This window comes from Schistocerca gregaria, chromosome X, assembly GCF_023897955.1.
Source record: "Schistocerca gregaria isolate iqSchGreg1 chromosome X, iqSchGreg1.2, whole genome shotgun sequence".
NCBI lineage: Eukaryota > Metazoa > Arthropoda > Insecta > Orthoptera > Acrididae > Schistocerca > Schistocerca gregaria.
The window spans coordinates 504,834,401-504,860,965 of record NC_064931.1 but is presented as its reverse complement, the minus strand read 5'-3'; the positions used below and the strand labels follow the sequence as shown (position 1 = coordinate 504,860,965).

Below are 26,565 nucleotides of genomic sequence, written 5' to 3'. Positions count from 1 at the left end.
CTTATGCCCTGTTCTACCACTACTTCCTCATTCTTACATCCTTGCACCTCATCTTCTCCACCCTCACAGCTTCCCTCTTATCCCCCACTCCAGCCCCTGTCCCTGGTCCTGCCCTTTAGCTCATCTACACTCTCTTTCCCCTTTCTTTAATCTGTCTCTGCATTTCAGCTGTGTTACCTCTCCATGTTATGGACTGGGTATCCATTTTGACTCCCTTATGTCTTTCAATAATAATAATAATAATAATAATAATAATAATAATAATAATAATAATAATAATAATAATAATAATTAGTAGTAGTAGTAGTAGTAGTAGTATTACAGTGTTGATTATGTTGTCAGACTGAAAATATTTGTGTTTTAATTTTTTATTGTCATAATTATTAATGATAATTTGTTGTTGTTTTGTTTTTGAATTTTTAGATGATTATGTTAAAGCCTCTGCAGGAAAGAACAAATGCAGTATTAAATGTTTGGAAACGATTGATAAATACAATAGTAGAAAGTGTCACACGTCCAATTGGTGTGTATGAACCAGACTCTGAAGGTAAGATGTTTCAGTTTGCCACTATATGTCAATGTCTGACTTAAGAACATATTCCTTATGATTAATTCCTTATGATTAATCTGAACTGCTTGTAACTTTTCAATATTTGCAGATTTAAACATTGAACATGCTTATGTTCTCTTATATTTGTTTCACTCCCTGAACTTAATACCAAGGAAATCAGTTATGTTAATGACTGCCAGTGCAGCTATTCGTTGTGCTGATGCAGTCAAGCAGCAAATGAGTGACTTGCAAATCTTATATCTTTCAAGACTGATTCTTCTGTTTGAATATCAGCTGAAATATCTTTACGAAGCTCCACAGTCACTTTTGGAACGGGTAAGGCCCTGCTGACTGATTTAGTTAAACAGTAAACTTATTTCACCTTTCATTTGCAGGAGATCTGCTTATTTTAGTGTATTAGAAATTCTTGACTCTTTCATGCTTATAGGTTGACTGGATACTGTTTAGAGCACCAGCTGTTGTATATGATAATAGCAGAAATAAATCAGAGCATGCATTCATTGCTGCTGAAGTGGAAGCAACATTCCAAAGACTTGCAAACCAACAAGATAGCCAGTTCCGCCCAAGATTCTATTTCCTGACCATGCCAGAGGGAAGCAATCAAGATGTACCGAAACTGGATGGACTGGTAAGATATGAAGGGCTAAATATGTTACTTCAGCTGCTGTTTGTTCTTAAAGTTCACTGGAAGTCACATCTGTTTCCTCGAAAGACCACTTCCCTAGTAATGACAACATAATGCAACCTATGTATTAAGTCATTCTCTGTTACATTCTAGATATGACATTTGTTTTCAGGTAATGACCTTCTGTTTAGTACATTATATTGAGCTCTGCCTCTCAAGGAAAACCCATCTAATTTACTTTGTGGGGTCCTAGTGGAGGTGTGTTTTCCCTTAGAAACTCTGAACATTCTCTGTAAACACAGGAAAAATGCTTTCATTTGATGTAGTAGATGCCGTTTCAATTTATATTTTCCGTGTCAGTATGCAAACACTATCCTGCAGTGTGTGATGATGAGAGCATATCTGACGAGTAATTGTACATTACTGTTGTGGTCTGGCACATTGTGACTCACTGTATTACTGAATAATGTGATTCACACAATTATTTATTGAAGTTTCATGTGGGCTTTCCAAGACTGTTACTAGTTCTTGAAAATTTAATTAAAAATAATAATCAAATAGCACATGAAATTCACTACATCATCATGAAAATGCGCATGGGTCGTCCCCCCCCCCCTCCCGTTATATTACCCCTCAAATGTCATATAAATTAATTTGAACAGCAACAAAAAAATAAAAGATTAAAAAATAAAAGGTCCCAAGATTCGAACCATCACCTTGTCCACAACCTCTTGCATTGCGTGAACGCCAACATCTGGATCAGGATATTCTTTCTAGGCTATAAATAATATATACTCATGAAAGTGTACGTTTTCTTAATTCTAGAACTTGATCGCTGTTGCAGAACACTGTTAGTGTGTACCAGTGGACCATTTCTTCCAGCTCACCATAATTAGTGGATGATTAGATTGACAGCAATTTGTTGTTGTGGATTTCTTTCTTCTAACAGATTTGCATTTATTTCTACTATTTGTGATGGCCGCCGTAAATTGGGTTACTTGTTTGCTATCAATGCTGGCTTACTTTTTGCTAAAATAATACACATTTCTTGTTGTACATTATATCAATTAAGTGTTACAGTAGAGCGTCGATTATCCGAAGTAATTGGGGGACATGGGTGTTCAGAAAACTGGTTTGTTCGGATAATCGAACTGTACATGTTTATTTGCCAAAAAGAAGTACTGTACAGCTTCATAGTTTTACGGCTTGTTGATCCATCAGTAGAATCGAGCATAGCTATAAAATTTGCTATGCTCGTCTTTTGTTTTTTTTATATCCGTAATTGTCGACTTCCCCACCTTGTACTCATTGGATAAAGTGGTTGCAGATTCACGTTCTTCTAATCTTTCAATAATCTCGTACTTGTCTCTCATAGAAAGGACAGCACGTTTACGTTTAAGCATTTTGTATTGTCAAGTACACTTCTTCACGCAGCCCCACACAAGTGGTCGTAACAGAGAACAGAAGGTGACTGTTTGCACCGTGAGAAGCTGTTCTTGGGGGCGCGCAATCCTTCAAACTGCGTGGAGCAGCACACCTCAACTCTAAGCTAGTGCAGCTGTCGCTGTGAACAGCTTTGATACTGCCGCTACTTCTGCTGCCAGTGCCAAGCCGACGGAAGTGTGCTGATTGTTGAAACACAGTGACTGGCGGCTTGGCCGGTCAGCAGCACCTTGTGGAGGCCCCATTAGAAGCAATGTTCCACCAGCGGTGGCCCAGTGCAGCGACTACTGTGGGAAACTTGGTTTGGGAGTGAGGGGGATGATGGATGGTAGGGTAGGGTGGGAGAGTAACAGGTGCGAGCGAGTACACAGTTCGGTTAAGCTGTCGTTCGGTTGACCGACGTTCGGATAATCGACACTCTACTGTATTTTAAACCATCCTGACACATCAAAATTGATACAAAATATTGATATTTTTGTTTGTTTATAGGCATGTAACTTCATTGTTGGTTCACCTGGAAAGTGGAGTTATGACTCTCTTTTGAATTCAGTGATTGAAATTCTTAATGTAGCTGATCAAGTGTGTCCAGCAATGAAACGGGAGAAGGAAATGTCTGTTATTGGACATTGTTCAGTGAGATATTGCTTCACTGTCTGCTGGAGGTAGCTATACTAGATCAAATTCCTTGTTATAACTCTTACTAGGATTATTTTAAGTTAAAAGATGGTGAAAGGGATGATTGAAAGAACATTGTGGGGACAAGTAGAAAAATTAACATGGTGTTACGTAACCTGAGCCTTACTCTGTGGATCTCTTGAAGACTAGTCAGTGGGCTATGGAAATAATCAAGGACATACATTTCATTTAAGTGCAGTGCAAGTATGAAGTATTGTGGTGTTGCAGAACTGGTATTAGTTGTATTATAATGTAATACTTTAAGTTTGTATGTCATTGTGAAGACACTCTTCAATTGATGATGAGGAGTTGCCCAACAATGTTCTTTGGAGGTTATAGTCAATGTCATTTTCTTTCCTAATATTACCATCCTACATTGTACTACTGCAGGATGTTCCACTACTAACAACAAATACTTTTTATAATGTGTTACCCTGTAAGCAGCCCAAGTTTGCCGAAAATTGTTCCATAACTCATTATGGTCTAGAAGATCTAGAATAAACTTTGTTTTATCATTTTAACATGAAACTGATACTGTTTTTGATCATTCAAATAAAATTAACTTCCCTGGATCTGCTGTGTGTATACATAATATTTTACAATAATGTTTGATTTATTGATTCTAAATCCATCGTGTGTAGAGAGAGAGAGAGAGAGAGAGAGAGAGAGAGAGAGAGAACCTGTTGACAGTCCATTTTGAAGTCTGTTGCTAATAATGTTTCTCATCTTGGAAGTACTAAGATGGGCCAGTAATTGTTTACTTTTGCGTTATTTTATCTTTTCTTGATTTTCTTTTGTTACTCTTCAGGTTTTTTACTTGGTGTTTATATCATAAATAATTATATTTAATGTCAGGGTCCTGGCAAGACAGGATGCTTGGTGCTTGCAGCCATGAAAGGGTTAATGTAACACATCTTTGAATGCCATTGGTTTGCAATATTAAATTTAAAAGAATTTAATTATATTCTACTTCGTTTTACTAACCAGACTGTAATTAAGTTTAGCTGCTGCTTTTAACTGTTAGTTGAATGCAGGCAATAATGTACTTACATTACCATTTATTTTCTAAGATGATCAGTTGCAGAGATTGAATCTGATAGTTGATGTAATAAATCATGGTGATCTACATGGAAAATTGGAAGTGAGTTTTGTGTGTGTGTGTGTGTGTGTGTGTGTGTGTTTTACAGTGGTGTATCGTAAGATACATGAATGGAATGTAATCATCAGTTCACCTAAATGTGCACATCATTTGTCTTGACAAGCCTTCAGGGTTTCTCATTAGTACTGGAGGGAGGGGGGGGGGGAGGGGAGAGGGGGGGGGGTGGGAATTGATCCTAGCTATACTTAGTGCAACACATTTGTAACATATCTGTTATATTGTGTTGAAGTATAAAAAACTAATGATATTGTGTGTCACCTTTGTCTTCTCCATTTAAGTAGTAGCACATAAGCAGAAGATTTAATCATTTAAAAAGGGGAAAATGAATGATGGCATCAATTAAAATTGAAACAGCTCAATCTAATTGCTGGAACCAACAATCTCACTTATTGTCTGCTGTTTAGTATTCACTTGCACGTGAATGGTCAGTAGTAAACAGAAAATACGATAAGAAAATTAAAGCCCAATACAGTTTAATAAAGTCATTCAGTATTAAAAATGGTTGTCAAGACAAGTGTAGCAGACCTATAAGTCTGCTAGAGTGTGGCTAACTCATTATTGTTTAGTCATGTGGCCATGTTTCCCTTGAATTTCTCTCTTTTTTATCAAAAGTTTTAGACTGGATGATAATATTATTTTTGGCGTTTGAACCAATTTTGGGCTTGCAGTCGGTCGTCATCCAAAACATTCCACGATATTTCAGCTGGACACCTGCCAGTCATCTGCGGGTGAGCCATCAAAAACTGGTAAAGACATTCTCTGTTCTGCACTATATAACGTGCTGTCAGTATTCTGTGCATGCGTCAAAATAGTTTATATACGGACCGCACTACCCTGTTACAGCAGAGGCACTGCTGGAACTGCGGAACTCAGCTGTTATCTACTTTACTGCTTGCTGCAGTGATTGGCACACACTCATCTTTGATCACCGTAAATCATGGAGGTAACAGGGTTCCATCCACTGTCCAATTGGTAGCCACTATCGTGGTTCATCAGGTTTTCTGTTAGCCATATTTCTACAGATTATTTAACAATGGAGCCCCAAAAAACTGTTACTGTGGTCAGAATTGTCATCTTTACTCCATTGAATGTCCAGTGGAAATAAAACTATCATCGATAGTGGACTCGCTTGATTGCAAAAGACAATTGCAGCATTGATATTCAGTGCAGCATCCTTTCACAATGTGTGCTGTCTGACTTATGTCAGCTGCACTGCAGTGTCAAGGTATTTTGTAAATTCTGGTCTTATGCAGTAACAAATTGCCCTTAATTGAGCCCAGAAGATTTGTAAGCTTAAGTGGTGGGCCATAAAACCATTTTCACCTTTAATTTATGGATGATTTGTGCTATCATAAATTAAATGTGTCCCACAAAAGGAAGAAAATGTAAAGATTTTGCCAGCATGTTCTCATCTTGACCAAGTGTTATTTATTTTTTTAATTTTTTTTAAAATTTTATTATTATTATCATTATTATTTTTAAAGAGCTGCCCTGTTAATCTGCTGGGTAGAATACCCAATTTCCCTGAACGCTGTCTTTTATGTGGGCAAGCTCTTTAGATAAATTATCTACATCTGAGAAGTGTGAGCTCTGTGTGCGCGTGTTTTAAGCTCACGTATAGTTTGTGAAGGGTGATGACAACTCAGGACTTGTAAATACAAATCGATATGAGTGGGTTTAAGGCAAACTGTAGGCCCTATAGAGCCATCACTCATCCAAAACAGACAGACAACCTTCTTTGTCTGTTTCCATAGTTAACCGATTGTTGTTATGAATGATGCTGAGGTGATGAAGAAACTCTATTAATAATCTTTTCCATGAGACCACACTATAAAAATGTGGTTTCACGGCAGCTGATTCAAGTGTTCTCTCCTTGAAATCCTCCATAAAAAGGTTGGCCAGTAAGGGAGACAAAGGATGTCCATGGTCATGCCGTCAATCTGTTCAAAATATTCTTTGTTGAAAATAAAATAGTTCAAGGAAAGAGCATGCCGAAACGAACCAGTGACGTTCTTCATCTGAAACTTATTACTAATTTGTGCCAAAGAATTTGCAAGCGGGATTCTTGTAAAAATTCCACATCAAGGCTAACTAAACAATCCAGACTACTCAGAGACAGAGCCCTCAGGCTGTTGATACAGTCATCTGAGTTAAGGTCTGAGTGAAAAAGCCAGGCGTTTGGGTAAACTGTATGAGCTCCATTGTTCCTCACTGTTGGATGTGAAGGTAGACTGTGAGTTTTTGGAAGGCCATACAGTCTTCATGGTACACAAACATGTGGTCTTAACATCCTGATGCACTCTTGAGATTAGGAGGAGGAATTCTGGAGTGCAGACGTTTTCTGTTTCACACATCCTGTAAGGTCATAATCAGTACCTCCATAAGTAGAATCACTTAGTATTCCATATATCTTGTCATTGTACAAATTAAGAGGTAATTAAATGTTTGCTTTACTTTGTCAGCCTTCAGTACTACATCAGGATCCTTTTGTAGATTTCGTAGTACTGCGTTTTCTGCAGAGGCTGAGTTACTATTTTGAGGAACAGCTTTCAAAAAAGTGTGGCATGTTTCCTGTCTTATTTGTTTTGCAACATCCAAAGGAAGGTGTTGTATGGCTTCTTCAACACTACTCACAAAATTTTTTAAAGGTGGTGCTGTAGGTGTTTGTGCAAAATTGAATCACTTGCTTAATACATACAGTGGATCATCGTTCAAGTTTTTCTCTGTGAAATTGACAACAGAATGTCGAGCATTTACTGCTTGTTGTGATGTGTGGCAACAGGTGATCAGATTTTGATATAATTAGTAGTTTTGTGAATAGTGTTGAAAAAGCCATACAACACCATCTTTTGAAAGCTGTACTTACAGTTTTTCATTTTTTAATTATGTAAAATCTCTCTTTATGTGCTGTTGTTACTGTGTTTTGTGCACACTGAGCGCTTTGTCTTCATTTTATGAATATCAAGAGTAGTACACCATGAAATATGTTTCTGTAGCACAGTATATAATAATAAGTATGTTATAAATGTGTTATATGAAGCATAGTTACAGGATTAAACAGCTTTTATTTTTGTAAATTCCAGTATTAACAACACATTTTAGGGTATCTAAGCCACAAACATTTCTCTCAGATTATACTGATTAACTATGTTAGTTAATTGTCAGTTCCTTTCTTGACTCATTTATGGTGCTTAGGTTAGTTTTTGTGGATTGATATATTTATTTTGATGTAAATTATTTCACAAAATATGTGTTAACAATTTTATGGTATGCTTTCCCCTCTTCCTGCCTAGGCTGATTGTTTCCTTTCCTGTTTCACTGTGTAATGCTTTGCAGGCAATTGTAACTGCATTTCATAGAGATGAAGTGATGGATAATTCCATATACAGTGCAATATTTCGGTAGGAGACACCACATTTAACTTGGTTTTATAATCTCTGCAGCAGTGTAGTTCTCTGTTGTAATACAGGAAGCAAAAGGTTATTTACAACTTGTACAGAAACGAGGCAGAAGTTACAAGAGTCGAGGGGGCATGAAATGGAAGCATTGGTTGAGAATGGAGCGGGCAGGTTTGTATTGTAATCCCCATGTTGTTCAGTCTGTACATTGAGCAAGCAGTAAAGGAAAGCAAAGAAAAATTTGGAGAAGGAATCAAAATTCAGGGCAAAGATAAAAAAAACTTTGAGGTTTGCCAATGACATTATAATTCGGTTGGAGACGGCAGGTGATGCTAATGGAATTAGAGTAGGAAGTGGCACTCTAAAAGCAGCAGATGAGCTTTGCCATTTGGGAAGGAAAGTAACTGATGAAAGTCGAAGAAGAGGGGATATAACACATAGATTAGCAATGGCAAGAAAAGTGCTTTTGAAGAAGAGAAATTTGTTAACTTTGACTATAGGATTGTGTGTCAGGAAATTTTTGTTACAGCTTGACTAAAAGAGAGAGAGAGAGAGAGAGAGAGAGAGAGAGAGAGAGAGAGAGAGAGAGAGAGAGAGAGATGTTTGAGACATAAAGGGATCATCAGTTTGGTATTGGAAGGAAGTGTGGTGGGAGGGGAGGGGGGAGGGATAAAAATTGTAGAAGGAGATCAAGAGATAAATACAGCAAGGCAAGTGCAAATGGATGTAGGTTGCAGCAGTTATTTGCAGGTGAAGAAGTTTGCGTAGGATAGGGTAACGTGGAGAGCTGCAGCTGACCAGTCTTTGGACCGAAGACTGTAACAGACAACACATTGCATTTATTTTTATTGCAGTTTATGAATATAGCTGCTATGCAGGAGCATCTACACAAGAACAATCTACATAGGAAATATTGAATGTCTAATATGGTTAGCAATATTAAAATCCATGCACTAGGTCATGGAAGGTGTACTTCGTTGATTCCATGAGAAATGAAAATGTTCTGCTGACTTGTTTGATTCTTGCATTAAAGGTTATTTGTTCAATTCTGATCCTCCTGTATGGAGGGCATAGTAATAGTTAAACATGGTGCAGAGAAGCAACTGAAAGAGTTTAAAACAAATAAGCTGCCAGTTCTGCTTGCAATTCCCATTTGATTTTACAGGGAGTACTCTACAGCACTGCCCCTTAGGTTTGAACAACACACAAGTATTATGGAGATGTTTGGAGGAAGGTGATGTTCTTTTTGAACAACACTATTGAGAAAATTTAGAGAATTGGTATAATGATTCTGCTGCTGTCAACGCAAATTTTATGTATGGATTGCAAAGACAAGATAAGAGAGATTAGGGTTTGTACGGAAGCATATAGATGGTCATTTGTACGTAGTTCCATTTGCTAGTGGAACAGGAAAGAAAATGACTTAATAGTGGTAGAAGGCCCACCATGCACCATGTGGCTTGCAGAATATGCATGCCGTAGTAGATCACTGTTCATTTTTGCACGAGGACTTGGAAAATGTAATACATTTTGAAGTCTTTTGGCCTATTATTGCCTTCCAAAATAAGTCTATTTGAAATTAACTCACTCCCCCCCCCCTAAATCTCTCTCTCTCTCTCTCTCTCTCTCTCTCTCTCTCTCTGTGTGTGTGTGTATCTCTGTCTGTTTGTCTGTCTGTGTGTATGCATGTTGTTGTTTCCCTGTGGTGAATATTTTTTACCTAGTGCTGTTGTTTCCAGGATAGTTCAGATGCTGCCACCATCTATACAATTTATGGAGAGATTAACTAGAGCACAAGATAAATGTTGTGCTTCTCATGGACTTCACCATACGTTGTGGGCACCACGTTTGAGCGCACGGAACTTTAATACATGGATACTGGTATGATAAAATCCTCAATTTATTACAAGCAACCATTTTTTACCATTGCCTTAACTATAGTGCTGTTAATGATAATTTTGGCATGGAATTTGGGGAGGGGGGGGGGGGGAGAAGGAAGTTAATATCATTTTTGAGAGGTTAGCATTACACCATAAAAGGATCCTAGCTTAGAGCAGACAGTTTGTGTGTGTGGGCATGGGCATTGCTTTAGTGGCTTACATTAAAAGCAACCTTGACAATTATCACATAGTTTTATATCTGTATTGATCATGATGTTTTTGATAGTTTCCGAATTTCCACTTCCTCATTATTTTTATTTTATTTCCAGGAATACCTTCTGAAACAGACAGCAAATGGTCAAATTTTGGAAGATCTTATTCAAAATGTAAATGTAAACATGACTACAACAAAACTGGATATTTCACTTGTGAAAGAATTTATTGCAAGATTTACGCCAAAAGTCACTAATGCAAGTAAGTTATTCACGCAAAAAATCATTTGTGTGAGTTTTGGTAACCTTTTTTTTCTAATATACTTTTACATAATATACTTCTATATTTCATCTTTAATTTTACATTTCAACACACAATTGCTACATCTTGCCACTCCCTAGTTTTTGGTCAAGTCAGTCTGTCATTTAACCATATATTTTAACCTATACTGTTTAGTTTTTTTCCTTACAGTCTCTCACTAACATTTCTGTATCTCATTTCCCATAAACCATGGCCACTGTTACGTTATCTTTCTGGGTTTATGCTTGTTGGGCTCATTATAATTTTTCTTACATTCCTGTTTCTATTTGTACATTATTTATTCCTTTCTCAGTTCACTATATGCTTCTAGTTATGTTTTCTACCATTTCACTGCTTCTTGTCAGAGATCCTTTTGAAGATTTTTGTCTCTGATAAGTGTCTAGTTTCACATTCACTCATCTGCCTGCACATGTGCCTTCAGCTAACTCTCACAAAATGGAACCTTCCCAAATTTACATTGTACCATGTTTTAACTCTGCCCAGGTACCTAAGTAATTGCTTATGGTGTTATTAGTTATCATTTTCCTCAGATAGTCAGCCTTCTCAATGGTTTTTCCACTATGCTGTTTCTTAGATGTGTTAACAGTCCAAAATGGCGTCACTGTTTTAATGTCGCAGAGAATGTATAGTGACCAGAATAGTAAAAGACCAGGAATGACTCAAGTACCAGTAAAAAGAGGCTGACCTGCCAAGGGACTCGCAGTAAGTCTCCTGAGAGTAAACAAGTGGGAAACAAGGAGAGGAAGGCATACGATGGAGACAGCACACTAGAGTAAAAAGGCTAACAAGTAAACCCAATGATATGCTGGGAGAGCAGTACAGTAGTGCATAGAAACCTGACTGTCTGCAGAGCTGCTGTGCTGCTGGCTTTTAAGGACAGCTGCAGGTGCTCCTAGGCCAGCAAGAGGGCATGTTCTGGTGGTGGCACTTGCATCTATGACACCATTGTCTGCAAGAGGTGCAGCACGGTCTAGCAGCTGTTGTCGAGTTTCATACCCTGTGGTGGGCCTTCAAGTTCACCCAGCCAAGATACTAGATCCCGTCCCCCTTAAATGGGCACATAGGGCTGGAAGTGCTTTGGACAGTGCATGGGAAGGCGAACTGTTGCATGGGTGGAGTCTTGGCACAGAAACCCACTGGCCTGTAGAAAGGAACCAGGGCATCTGGCAATGTGCTGGGGCACTGTGGTGTGGGCAACAGTGTTGTGGGTGATGATGGACAAGAGGTTGAAGTGTGCTCTGAAACCACCACCTCTATGCCTACACCTACAGGAACTGCCTCTGGTGCTCTGGAGCACTATTGATAGCTGTGTGGCTGTGGGAGCAGGAAGGGCAGGCGTTCCAGGTCCGGCCAACTGTGCAACTGTGATACAATTGGTAGGCACAGGCAGAGATGGTTGATATGCTGGCTCTCCAAAACCCTTGGAGTGTCCATCATTGCAAGGCATCACCCATGGGTGGCAGCAACTGTAGCCTGCACCCATTAGCATTTTGCCCCATATTACCCTGCCCACAGAGCTGAACCCAGTAGAAAGCACCTGGAATGCTGAATCCATTATTTCGTGGGACAGGAGATGGAAAGTACACGGCTTCCACTCACTCATGGAGCAGTTATGCCTAGTTACAGTTGTGGACAAGGGTGGTCCTGTACGGGCTCAGTAAAATCGTGAGACAGATTTGGCGGTGGAAGTGCTCACCACCTTTAACGTTTGCTGTTTGTCTTCACATCATATGCTTTGCTACTCCATTGGAGGACGGGTAAATGGTGGGCTAAATAGGAGCTTCATGCCATTGGAGACACACAACTGTTCAGAAGCTGTCACTGTGACTTGAGGGCCCGTTGTCAGACACAGTGGTGCTGGCAAGAACTTGGATTCCTAGAATCTGAATGAGTGCATTGAGGGTGGCGTCAGTGATGGTGGACACCATGGTGACCACATAGGGGTAATTAGAATAAACGTCAATGACAAGGCCACATAGACAACAAAGTCCAGACGAATGCATACCCAGGGGGTAACAGGGTGGAGCCTTGGGCCTTGGGGTGAAAGGCTGGGGTGGAGCAACATAGTGCCAGGTGCAAGCAGAGCAGCTGCACATTATGACCTCAACATTCTTGTTCAATCCTGCTCAATAGGCATGGCACCTTGAAAGGGCTTTCATCTGTGGCATACCCCAATGCCCATGATGGAGGAGTTGCAAAATATGAGGGTGCAGGGTAAGCAGGGTGACAACATTGTGATTATACGCTGCTGTGTGAAGCAAGAGAGCATCAGATATGATTGACAGGTGGTGTGAGAGGGGAGCCCAGGCCCAGAGTTCTGGATCAGTAGACATGAAAAAATGTCAGCCACACATGGAGCACATTGTGCATGACACACCAGAAGATAGGATTGTGGCATGTGTCTGCAGCAGCGTGGATGTGTAATGGGAAATCCTTCCAAGCCATGCTGCCATTCAACATCAGTGTGGAAATGGGATACTTCTCATTGGTCAAGTGTAAGGTCTGCTCCTGAGGGCAGTTAAGAGACAGAATCCACTTCTGCATGTTGTGCTGTAGACTTATACTTATTGGTGTAATTTTAGGAGCTGAGCAAAAGTGCCCAACACTGGAGCCATCTAGCTGTCCACTCGGGAAACCGAGAGTAGAGTCTAAAGACTGCTACCAATGGTATGCGGTCTGTCATGAACGTAAACTTAGTCCTGGAAAGGTAAACATAGAACTCACTAAAGATATATTTTTGAATCTGGAAGTAGCTCTTTTCAGCAGGTGTCAGGGACTCTGGCGCAGTACTGTTATCACTCCTATGAGCCAGCACTGCAAAAGTGTCATAAGGGGAAGTATCAGCAGCCAAAACCAGGGGACATATGAGAATAGTGACCAAGGCAGAGCGCTGAGCATAGCAGATGCTTCAGTTGTGTGATGGATTCCTTCTTTGTTGAGAAAGTGTTCTAGGCATTCCACCTGCTCCTGAAAAAAAGAGCATTTTTATAGGCTGCACTTGAGCCCTGCTTTACACAAAATATTAGGGAGGGCACATAGGGTCCGCTAGTGATTCTGAGACAAAGTGCTCATGACAATTGAGTCGTCAAAGTAATTGGTACATGCGATGGTAGAACCTACTAACTGTTCCAGGTATCTCTGGAAGATTGCTGGTGTGGAAGAGATCTCAAAGGATAAGTGCTCATATTTGTATATTCTAAAGGGAGTGTTGATGACTGTAATGTGTTGTCATTCCTCATCCAGTGTGATATGCAAATAGGAGTCAGCAGGATCTTAAAAAAATATTAATCTCCAACAAACTTTATGAGGTGGTCCTGTGGGCATTGTATTGGTTAGATTTCCACATGCGGCTGCGCATTGATTGCCAATTTAAAACCTCTGCATAGCCGGATGGAGCCATTGGGATCCTTTACACAAATGTGGCCAAAGCACTGATTTTTACACGTTAAATAACCCTAGCTTCGTGGGGATGAAAGAGTGCCTGCTTAATGGCTGTCTATAGGGAGACAGGAATAGGATGAGCTCATTAGAAATGGGGCACTGCATCTAGTGTTAAGGAGAAATGAGTCTCTAGATGTGTGGTACACCTCAGGCCAGGTTTAAAAAAGGCATGAATGCAGAGTTCGTAGAGTTTCTGGAAGGAAACTATATCAGAGACGACCTGAACCTCATCAGTGATGGAAATCCAAACTGTGACAAGACAACCAGACCGAAAATGGTGCCAGCAGAGTGACTATTGACCACAAACAGTGTTACTGTTCGTGTGGCATATCTTCAGGCCATGATGATCGTGAATTGACCACGGAGAGGAATCGAACAGTCACCATATGCAACCAGTGCACAGGAAGACAGGTCCAAGTAGGGGAACACTGATGAGCATATATTTGGAGGTTTATCAAGGATTCACAATTGTTAGATTGCTAAACAACTTAATAGCAGAAGGATCACCATGAGAAACAGCCACCTGAAGTCCATTTTTAGTTTCTTGGCACTTGTGGGGACTGGGATCTAACTGTCTCAATGCTTTATCATGGACTGTTCAGAGATGCCCATGTCTCGCACACAATGGTTGCAGTGCACCCAACATTCTGGACAGTCTGCATGTGAGTGTCCCATGAAGCAGTCGGGGCCACAATGGGAGACCCTGCTGCATACTGGCTGTTCAGAGGCCATTGACATGTCTGAAAGTGAAGAATCATAATTCCGCCTTTGGGTAAAAGACTTAAAGATTATTCCACCCCCAAGGCAGTAGCTGGATCCTGTAACCTGGGGACAAGCCATGAGGCATTTGTTTGCTGCCTGTGCAATCTCAAAAGCGTGCACAGTTTTCAAGATATCGTACAAGGAAAGGTTGTCCACTTTCAGATTTGCAGTGCGTACTTTCAGCTGGGGAGGTATTTGGATCACTAAATTGTCAATCAAAGAATCTGCATATGAGGTTTTACAAGTCAGGTTCACGATAGTGAAATCTCAACGTTGAATCAACCTTTGCAAATCCATTGTCCACATTGTTAGGGGCTCTGCATTCGTTTGCTGGGCACGAGCTTGCCAACCCTAGGGCTCTGGAGCTGAGGACTGGTAAGTGTTGCTAGTCCTCTGTCACCTTAAGCTCTGGGCATGCTTCAGTGACCACCTGGATTGTGAGGATTGTAAAAACCTCTATAAAAAGCTCTTCAATCTCTAGGTGTGCTGCGTGCTGATGAGATGCATGACCGTTGAGATGGAAAGTCATTAGTGGGCAACCTCTGAAGAATCTGCCACAACTCAGTTTTATTGGGTTTACCTAGGCATGCCAGGGGGGGGGGGTGTCTCTGTTCTAGGTGGATCTTTATTTCCCTAGCTGCTCACAGGACTGAGATGGATCCTTCAAAATTTTCTCTTCATCCACCAAGTGGAAAGGGTGGGCCACTGGTAGGCTCCAACCCTCAATCTAACAAGTGAGCTCATGTAGCCAGTCTTCCAGATGCAAGATATTTGCAGATTTCTTCTGTCAATAGTAACAGAATGAATGCTACTGGTCAGAATGTGTTTTTGGTCATGAAATGCAAGGAGAGCAACTTTGAGAAGGTCTTACTTTTTAAATTCAGAAAGGTTAAGACAGCATTACAAGGACATTGAAATCAGTCAAGAGATTGCATAGTGGCACCCTATTGGTTGAAACTGCTAGTTTCAACATGTCACCAACTTCCGGAAAGCTAAGTGGCTTGGGGAACGGAGCTCCACGACACCTTGAATTACAGCAAAGGTGTTGTGTTGAGGTCTGGTCGACATTCCCAAGGAGGAAATGAAAGATGAAATGGCTCAAGGAGGAGTCGTTGATGTGGAAAAATAATTTGAAAAGGGCGGATGGGGATCTCGTACAATCTGACACATTCATCTTTACCTTCAATAGCACAAAACTCCAAAGCATATCAAGGCAGCTTTTCTTCGCCTAAGCATGCAGCCCTACGTCCCCAACGCAATGTGCTGATTTACATGCCAATGGGCACACCATCCTAGGATGTAAAGAAGGAGCCACTTGTGACAAATGTGACAAGGCCACCCATGATGAAGTTGGTTGCTTCTCTCTTCCAAAGTGTGTAAATTGCTCTAGGGATCACCCATTCTGGAGTGGAGAATGCAGGATCTTCATTGAAGAAAGGAAGAAAAAAGGAAATTAAAACATTGAAACGCGTCCCATATGGTGAGGCCAAGAAGATATATAAGGCCACATAGCCTCCCACATTCACTACATCTTTAGCTTCGACCCTTAAAAATCCTATTTTGACAACCAACACTTCTACACAAATGGAGTTTGCTAGTATCAGCAGTAGTACCTGCATTTGTCAGTGCACTTGTCAAGCTGCATTCGTTTCAGAGCCCATAGTACTCCTGAGAACATCAGTTAAAGCCACAGTTGCCACCATTGTTGAGCTCCACGTACCTGTAAAGTTTGTCTGGCAAAAAAAGTCTGGCTTTGCCTCCATCGCTGCTGTGGAATCTCCTGAAAAGCCCTCTCAGACTGAAAAAGCAAATGAGAAACTTCCACCACAGGCGAAAACAGGTCATGTCAACGTCATTCAACTTGATGATTCTGCTGCTTCTACCTCAGAGGCAATGGATTGCAAAGTCTGTCCAGGGCAACCATCTTGCGCCTAGGCTGAATCTCTACCTGTTGTGGGCTCCCCACCCCAGTGGAAAGACAGTGTGAAAGTGCAAACCCCATGATAAATGGCTTGCATACTACAGTACAACATAATTGGGTTCAGGACTCATGTGGAGGAACTGAAACTCCTGACACAAGCATACCCCATGTGCTTGTGTTTACAGAAAACATGTTTCAAACCTACTGATGCCCTTATGTGACAGGGCTATACCCTCCACTGATAGGATGACCTGACTGGGGGGAAGAGCCAAGGGAGGGATTGTTGTGTTTGTCAATAACACACACCAATCTGCTGCTATCTCCTTGGTTACTGACCTCCAAGCAGTAGCTGCTGCTGTTCATGTAGGTCAGAAGATCACTATCTGCTTCCTGTATTTAGCTCCACAGATGCGATAGACCCTGAGGCTCTCACAGGCCCTACTGCACAACTCCTCCACCTGTTTCTCCTCATGGGTGATTTCAATGTCCATAATGTATTATGGGCCTTGAACTTTACTTGTCCCATATGTCATGTTTTGGAGAACTTCACGGTGTCTCAGGAATTGTGCAGTGGGCATTTCTCAGCTGCTGCTAGGTCGTCGTCAGCCATCAACCTCTCTTTCTCCCCTCCAGCCCTTGCTGATGCAGCACAGTCTGAAGCAACTGATGATCTTCATTCCAGTGACCGCTTCCCTCTGAAGACTAAGGACTCTCATGGATATGATGGAGTGTCTAGCAGAATATTAAAGTACTGTACTGCACATGTTAGGCCTGTATTTAGCCATATTTGTGATTTTTCCTTTAGGGATGGTCAGTTTCCTGAATGATTACAGTACTCAGTAGTAAAGCCACTTTATAAAAAAGGAGGAAGGGACAATGTAGACAATTTTAGACCTATTTCTATGCCAACATTGTTTGCTGAAGTTATAAAATGATCAATTGTCCTTACATACACAACCTTTTTAATATCACGTGATTTGCTATCAAATGTACAGTTCAGCTTTAGAAGTTGTTTAGCAACTGAAAATACTATATTCTCTTTTCTCTGTGAAGTGCTAGCTGGGTTAAACAAAAGGTTTTGAACACTAGGCATATTTTTTGATTTAACTAAGGCATTTGATTGTCTTGGTCACAAAACATGTCTCCAGAAGTTGGACCATTATGGAATACGGGAAGTATCTCACAATTGGTTCACCTCTTACTTTAGCAACAGACAGCAAAAGGTTATTTTTAACAATGTTGAGAATGGCTGTGATGTGGGGTCTGAGTGAGGTACAATCAAGTGGGAGGTGCTGCAGGGATCAGTGGTTGGAGCCACTCGTGTTCCTCATTTGTATAAGTGATATGCCCTCTAGTATTATGGGTAACTCTAAAATATTTCTGTTTGCTGATGACTTTGTAAGGGACGTTGTGTGCAACATTGGCTCGGTTTCAAATAGTGCAGTTCATGGCTTGTAGAAAATAAACTAACGCTAAATCACAGTAACACTCAGTTTTTACAGTTTCGAGCACACAATTCAACAAAACCTGATGTTTTAATTTCACAGAATTGGCATATGGTTAGTGAAACTGAACAGTTCAAATTTCCAGGTGTTTCAGATAGATAGTAAACTTTCGTGGAAAGCCCACATTCAGGATCTTGTTCAAAGACTTAATGCAGCCATTTTTACTATTTGGTGTCTGGAGGGAGTGATCATTCGACATGAAAATTAGTCTACTTTGCTTATTTTCATTCACTTATGTCTTATGGTATTATATTTTGGAGTAACTCTTCCCATTTTAAAAGGATATTTTTGGCTTAGAAACGGGTGGTTCGGGCAATAAGTGGTGTAAGTTCACGAACCTCTTGCCAACCTCTGTTCACGAGTCTTAAGTATTTTGACATTTGCCTCAATATATGTATATGTAGTATTTGACTGCAACAATCACATCTCCTCAAACATGAACACAACTTGATTCAAGAATGTAGCCAACTTCTTTAGCAAGAAAAATGTCTCTGAGGAAACCCAAGAAAGGAAAAGCATCTCTTTGAGAGTTTTGTTGGAAACCTAAAAGTGGCAAAGTAATGTTTGAACCTCTGTGAATACATGCCCCAATCCTCTTTGCTATCATTAAGCAGCAGAAGCACAGGTGGGCAGGTTTCCACCTTATAGTGACCACAGCCTGGCGGGGTTAGGTACCCTGAGCCTGCTGAATATCCTGACAGAGCAACGATGTCTATAGCCGTTGTAATAGCTGTTGGAACTGTTGTTGGAACTACTGCTGCAGCTGCTGCTGTTCCATGAGTTGCATGAGTTTTGCACCACTGGAGCACCACTAACCTTTTATCTTATCATCCATTATGTTGAGCAGTGGAATTGGACAAGACTGGAAACGACCCAAGACCCAGTAGTAACAGACCGACTGGCTGAGGGTACCACAGCAAGTCACTTGACAGTAAACAGGTGGACAACCGTGAGAGGAAGGCAAACAGTGGGAACAGCACAGCAGAATAACATGTCCAGCAAGTAAAGAATGTAAGACGTAGCGCTTTCAGAACAAAGACAACAGTGCGTAACAAGATCAATGCAGCAGCCCATAGAAATGGTGTCTGACTACAGAGATGCTGTGCTTCTGGCTTTAAAGGGCAGTTGTGGATTCTGACAGACCAGCAAGGCGGGCATGTCCTAGTGGTGACAATCACAACAGCAACACCAACACCCATAGGTGTTGCAGTGCTGTCTAACAGCTGTCCTCGAGTTCCATATGCTCTGGTGGGCTTTCAAACTTGCCTGGCCAGGATACAAGAGGAACATTTACTTTCATACTCAATCAGCCATTTTGAACAAGATACACTTTTGTAAGGGATGGGTATATAGTTTCAGAAAATAAGCAAAACCACTGATTTACATGGCCATATTATTCCAGTACCTGACTTTTCAGAACTGTTTTTCTTGCTGGAAAGAAAAATAATCTGTGAATATATATTTTTTGTCAGAATACCACAAAAAACAGAGACTCACAACAGTATAGTTACGAGTGAGTGAGCTCCTGAATAAGATCTTTCTGTCAATCATGACTCATTATTGTGCTCGAATTAAAACTGATGTTTGGGTGAGGCAGATCTAGTCGTAATAGGAGAAAATGTGAAACTTACTTCTTACATTTAAGAGAACTTTCTTTGCAGGATAGTTATTTCATAAACATATGACATGTATTGCATAAATTTTGCTACTATAGTTACAGTTTGACGCTAATTGTAGTTGTAGAAGAGATTGTTTACCAATTGCAGCTATATTTCATTAATTAATATAAAATATGTTAAGTTTTCTTTTTTCTGAACTGTGTGTAGTAAGGTTTCTACAATTTATGTTGTAGTTATTCCTTATCCACTAGTAAAAAGTAAGACTTCTTACAGCATGTGTGTCCTAATGAATATAATGTAAAACATGTGCAATGCCTTGCCAGATGTTACTCAGGGCCTGGTGACCATAATTTTACCTGGAAAAATAAATAAATAAAATATTAGCAGTCAGATCTTTTTATGTAGAAAGTGAAATATGAAACTGTTAATGTCCCATTTCTTTTGTTGTAGAGCAACTTGTTCCCAAGTCCAGTATGCCAAAATTGACAGATGTGTTCTTATTAGATGTTTTGATGACAAGGCTTCATGTTACTGTTGAAGATGGTTTCCTTGAAAATGAAGACTCTGATTCAGACACACAAGGGTAAACAGACTTTTAAAAATGAAGTGCAAACATGCATACTTTGTCTTAAGACATTAGTCACATTGTTTTATTTTTTTAAATTTTTTATGTATAATCTATCATTTTTCCAGCCCAGAGTCAGTTGCTGTAGCTACTGCTGCTGCACTGTATACTGAAGAGTTATTGCCACACATTTTTAAGCTTCTGGACTGTGTGCTAGCCTGCATGAGGTAAAAACTAAATTCTCCACATATTACAGCAATCATTATGAAATATGTTGATTAAATTAATGTCCTACTGAAATCAGATATGCTTGAACATTGAATTTAGTCAAATTGAATTACTCCCAAAAAAGGGCCTGTAAATGTAGGGTAGTAATCCGTATTTAAATTTGTAAATTTTTTTATGGTTTATGTAAATGACATTAAATAAATGCTTAGTGTGTTGCTTTTCACATTCTTGTCTAAATTGAATAAGCACATTGTTTATGACAGCCTCCACAGTTAATGGGATAGCCTGACAAAAACAAATTTTCAAACATTATCTGGGATGCATTAAATATTATACAATAGATGTATGCACATTACAGATTTTAGCACTGTCATTAGTATTTGCTAAATTGTATTTATAAAATTGTAAATGATAGAAAGACTCCTGAATATGAGAACCATCCTGAAATTTTTTGATGTAGCGAAGTCTGGTTTTCCAAAAATTTTGTTTTACGCCTTCTAAATGTACACCTTCTAAGTTTTATCCACAGTCTCTTAAACTGTTTAATGGATACAGAAATAAGAAAAATCCCACTCAGAAATAATTAAATTCACAGGAGACAGGTGGATTGGCCATCACTTACCTACAGCTAGCATAACTCTCAATCCTGCTGATAAAACATGTAAGAAAATAGATAACAGCAGTAGTAACTTTTGGGACCACAGATGTCTCCTCTATGGAGGAAAGAGGAATTGGTTCAGGGAAGATACCCTGCCTCCTCCTTATTACAAGATGGAGCCCTCTTAGCTTGTGTTATATCTTGCGTAGTGAGATAATAGCATCTACAAAAATTGCACAGGATGAGCACTGCATACCACAACACTTGGTGTCAGCAAAAACCCTGGAAGCCAACCTAATTGGCAAGTGAAGAGCCCAAAATCATGATCAAGAAAAAACTCAGAAACTGTAAGAGCGCAAAAGCAAGAAGAATTCACAACGCTAATTCAAGCGAGGGAAGGTCAAGTTAACAAGATCTGTGACAGCACTTGTGTGTGACTGATTTGGAGTACACGTGTTTGAAGCAGGAAGATTGCAACTCAAGAGGGACTGCCAAATCCAAGCAACACTCACCCCACGTACGGTGGAGTCACAGAGCAGATATCTTGACCACAAGCAATTCCTTGCCCATCATATGTGCGTCTGATGGTGATATGGAAGCTGGATTTTGAATGACCTGCAGACCCTTCCTTGTCAGACTGCTGAAGGGGATGCAGAATCATCTGGACTTCGTGCTCTTCAAGGAATAGTTGCATTTTGGGCACCTTTCAAACAATACATTCAGTAGAATGATGTCCTAAGTGGGTATTCCTTTAACCACTTCTCCTTTATTCTTTGAAGAGGGTGTACTCAGGCACATTAAAATGTTGTTATTAAGCTACCTCATTCAGGTATGATTGTATAATTATTTTCATGTTGCTTGCTCTCTCAACTTTTGTGAGATGTGCATTCTTGTTCAAGATCCATATGCATAACTTCTATTTTGTTTCCTGGGCAATTTGGCAATGGCTTCAACAATTGGGACTTTTACTGGCCATATCAACGAACTTTGATCTTACAGGGAATTTCTTCTGCTTGAATTTGTTGGTCCAGTGTTGTCTGTTTTCATGGAATTGGCATAATGCTTGAATGAGAATTCAGTTATTCAACAAACCAATTCCCTGTCAAGCCCATATTCTATGGAAGTGCACCAATCGTACCTTCATTGCTGACTGAATATTGTGTTGACAGTGACAGTAGAGCCTCCATTGGTGTTATCAGTGGCAACACTAAATATTTTATTGAATGCTGTTTTTTGTTTTTTTTTTGTGAAAAGTGAACAAGGAAGCTGAATCCTTAAAAAAATTGGTAGTTTATTATCTTCCAAGTGTCAATTGAGGCATTATCTGGAATGATGACTTGACTGAAATCCAACTTACATATTATGCAATCACATCATTTATTCTGAAACCACAATATTTTGTTTATATTTGACAGAAATTTAGTCCATGTAGCAGAGTTTAAAACAAATAAAAAACTATTTAAAACATTTTATAATCTGTATCTCAGTGTCGGTATATTTAAGTGGTTGTTCTGAAGAACACCCAAATACTGGGAGACGGTTATGGTTGCAGCATGCAGTAATTCATATTTCGTTATCTGTGGCTGCAACTACATCTTGAAATTACTTATTATCAAAAAGTTCCATCACCTAGCAGCTCACTTACATACTGACTTTCAGTGTGTTCTGCTTCTTGTTCATCTAGATTTGATTATTGTGTCATCAAAGAGGGTGTTTCCCGACATGGTTTCACTTCCACACATTTTTTTACTGTTTGTCTCTCTTGAACAAAATTTTCTTTTAATTTCTCCGTGTACACATTGGTGACCCTCTGCTTTGTTTTCTGCCTGCCTGTGATATTCAGAGTCCGAATCACACCTGCATGCACTCTTATTTCTTGTCCCCTTCATTGTTTTGACATTATCCAGGCTTCCCCAGTGCCCATGTCAGTATTGTAATAGACTTTTACGCCTGGCAGGTCATTATCAATATATTTTTCACTACCTCTTTGTGTTGCATTTTGTTGAAATGTTAATAATGTTTCAGTTTAATTTAGGGGTAAGCAGTTTTAAATTTCAGTCTCTTGGGTTTAACTAGTGGGACATGATCATAATCTGTATATGTTCCAGGATGTATTGTTACGCATTTTAAGATATTGTTAAGTCTTTCCTTAACAGTGACGTCAGTCTGATGCTCTTGTAACTCTGCCAGGCTTCATTTCTTCCAGTGGGATCCATGTGCATAATCGCTGTTTCTGGAGGAACTTCAAAATTTCTCTCTGGCAAAATGGATATAGCCTCTCTAATTTGGTTGACTTCGCACAATCCATAGTCTACTGTGAAATCAAATCCCTTACTTTCACTAGTTTTGGCATTAGAGTTATTTACTGTAGTATTAAAAATATACTTTTGTTCTTTACTTTGCTGCATACAACATACTAATCAAAAATGCAAGTGAGGTGGTGCAGTTGTTTGTACACTAGTCTTTCATTCGGGGAGAATTGGGTTTGGGCCATAGACTGACCATCTTTTATGTTCGGGAAGTTGATAGAGTATTGTCATCTTCCTGAATAGATCAAGGCATATATGAAGATGGTTCCTTTGAAATGCACATGGCCAGTTTTCTTCCCTGCCCTTGATCTGAGCCTGTGCTTCACAAATGAACATACTCCCTTCCTTTCCTGTTGTTCATAAAATATTTCCAATGTTGTCTTCTTTGGTTCTGTTAAGGATGTGTGTTTATTTCTAATAGCACTAGACAGCTTTTTGTGTAAGAAAAGTTGTGAACCACAACATAAACAAGATGTTCATGCATTAACTGGAATTGACTCTAGCTGAAATCCAAGATGAAAATGAGATGATGATCCTACTCAAATTCCCAGATGTGATCTATAGGCTAAACTTGTGCTGAAGTTCCAGCACTGGGAATGATACGTAACCACGAGTGGTCTAACACTTCCATCCTCGCATACAAACTATGATTTGTATCTGGACAAACCATTGAGAACTAGGCACTAAAGCAAGTTGGTGACCTCGGAGGAACAGCAGTAGGCAATAGAAGAACTGTTAGCGCACAACCAGAGGCTGGACAGGAAGCTACAGGCATGCACAGACTCTGCCCACTTGAAGCCAGCTCAGGGAAACTTCAGTGCGCAAAGGACAGCCACACTGGCATTTCCCACTGTTGCAGGAGATTGTCTTTAGGAGTTCCACAAGGCTTAGTCTTATACACTATGTGATCAAAAGTATCCAGACACCTCAAAAAACATATGTCTTTCATATTAGGTGCATTGTGCTGCCACCTACTGCCAGGTACTCCATACCAGCAACCTCAGTAGTAATTAGACATTGTGGGAGATCAGAATGGGGTGCTCTGCAGAGCTCATGGTCTTCGAACGTGGTCAGGTGGTTGGAAGTGAGAAAACTTGGATTTCACGATCAAGTGGCTGCTCATGAGCCACACATTACGCCGGTAAATGCCTAACGACGCTTCACTTGGTGTAAGGAGTGTAAACATCGGACAATTGAAAGTGGAAAAACATTGCGTGGAGTGAGAATCACAGTACAGAATGTGACGATCTGTTGGCCGGGTGTGGGAATGGCGAATGCCCTGTGAACATCATATGCCTGTGTGTGTAGCGCCAACAGTAAAATTCGGAGGCGGTGGTGTTATAGTGTGGTCGTGGTTTACATGGAGGGGGCTTGCACCCCTTGTTGTTTTGCATGGCACTACCACAGCAGAGGCCTACATTGAAAGCTTAAGCACCTTCTTGCTACCTGCTGTTGAAGAGCAATTCAGGGATGGTGATTGCACCTTTCAACATGACCACATCCGTATAATGGACTGGCCTGCACAGAGTTCTGACCTGAATCCTATAGAAGACCTTTGGGATGTTTTGGAACGCCGACTTTGTGCCAGGCCTCACCAACAGACATCAATACTTCTCCTCAGTGCAGCACTCCGTGAAGAATGGGTTGCCATTCCCCCAAAAACCTTCCAGCGCCTTATTGAACGTATGCCTGCTAGACTGGAAGCTGTCATCAAGGATAAGGGTGGGTCAACACAATATTGAATTCCAGAATTACTGATGGAGTGCGCCACAAACTTGTAAGTCATTTTCAGCCAGGTGTCAGAATAGTTTTGATCCATAGTGTATATGTGAACAGTCTTCTAATATACAAGAAACTGAAGTAATTCTTTTGCAGGTGACACTAGTATTGTAATCAGTCCACACATACATACAGCAACTGAATAAAAGGTTGATAATGTTCTTAAAAGTATTATTTAGTGGTTGTTTGCAAATGATCTCTCTCAACTTCAAAAAGACACTTGTTCAGTTCAACACATGTAAAGGAACTGCAGCGATGATAAATATAACACATGGTGAGGAAACTGTGAAAATTTAAATGGGGAAAACAGCATTTTTAAATCCTGAAACAACTCAGTTCAGCTCCATTTGCACTTCATATCATTGCAAGCAAATAAATAAGTTGCCATACTTTGCATATTTTCTTTTAATAATGTTGTATGGAATAATGTTCTGGATAATTCATCTTTGACACTAGGATGCCCAGCCTTTTCCTGTTCCCTCTAACGCCCAGAGGAGTCATTTTGACCTCCACTCTGTGACAGTAATGTTTTGAATTATTATTTCAAACTGTTTGCAATTATTACATTTTAATGTTTCTACGTGATTTGTAACCTTTTAAGATACAGAATTGTGGATGAAATTTAACAGATCACGAATAATATCAGAGTCCGAAAGAATATACACCATCTTAATATAGTCAAGGCTAACCGGCCATTGACCTCCTCCTTCTGTGATGGAAGCACACACATTGCCCAAACTCATACGGGACTCGGTAAGATTGTCTGCCACGAGTAATGAGTGTAATGGGCAGGGGCACAACAAATGTAGTGTGTGGACATCGAGTTGGGAATGTGGATCTCATGGGGAGCATGCAAGGGATAAATCCTTGCAGTCACATTATCCACTGTGCCCTCAGTGGCTCAGATGGATATAGTGTTTGACATGTAAGCAGGAGATCCCGAGTTTGTGTCCCGCTCAGGACACACATTTTCAACTGTCTCCGTTGATGTATATTGATGCCTTTTGACAGCTTAGTGTCTTGATTTAATTCATTTCAATAACATGGACTGGAACCTGTAAAACTCAAACAAGAGTTAAGCAAGTGAGGGGCATTTATGAAGTTTTAAATGCTTAGAAAAGTTGAATTATTCATGTTTACAGTAATTTAGCTATTCATACTTCCATACAATTGACACATGTCTATTCAGTTTTTTTGTGTATTTTCCACGAACCATCTTCTTACAAACAGTGAACTTGGAAGTAGTTTCATTACACTCACTGAGTTTGAGTGTGACATTTTATTTTTTATTTTTCTGTACTATTTTGTCTTAATTTTCATTTCCATTATTTTCATAACAATCTGCCGTCCCACAAAGTGAGTGACTCTTCAGACATTTGGTGTGTAGTTCCTGTGCAAGTTGCTGAACAAAATTTCTTCTTTTGATCTTCTTCCCAGGAACAGCCCTGAATACTACAGATGGATTTATTCCTACTGGATCAAGAGTATTGTAGAATGGTTGTACTGGCTATCTTGTTGAGGAGGCCTTGACTGAATACAGCCTGTCCATGTAT

General features: G+C 40.0%; 1 protein-coding gene across 4 annotated transcripts in view; it reads left to right on the top strand.

Annotated features, from left to right (window-relative positions):
* Positions 1 to 26,565, top strand: part of LOC126299607 (protein purity of essence) — a 417,439-nt gene that overhangs the window by 132,519 nt on the left and 258,355 nt on the right. For all 4 annotated transcript variants that reach the window (XM_049991638.1, XM_049991641.1, XM_049991639.1 and 1 more), the window contains exons 14-21: positions 424 to 547; positions 660 to 886; positions 999 to 1,199; positions 3,129 to 3,301; positions 9,611 to 9,752; positions 10,081 to 10,225; positions 19,984 to 20,116; positions 20,227 to 20,325. In XM_049991638.1, the coding sequence (XP_049847595.1) occupies positions 424 to 547; positions 660 to 886; positions 999 to 1,199; positions 3,129 to 3,301; positions 9,611 to 9,752; positions 10,081 to 10,225; positions 19,984 to 20,116; positions 20,227 to 20,325 (1,244 nt within the window). The remainder of the gene's footprint in view (positions 1 to 423; positions 548 to 659; positions 887 to 998; positions 1,200 to 3,128; positions 3,302 to 9,610; positions 9,753 to 10,080; positions 10,226 to 19,983; positions 20,117 to 20,226; positions 20,326 to 26,565) is intronic.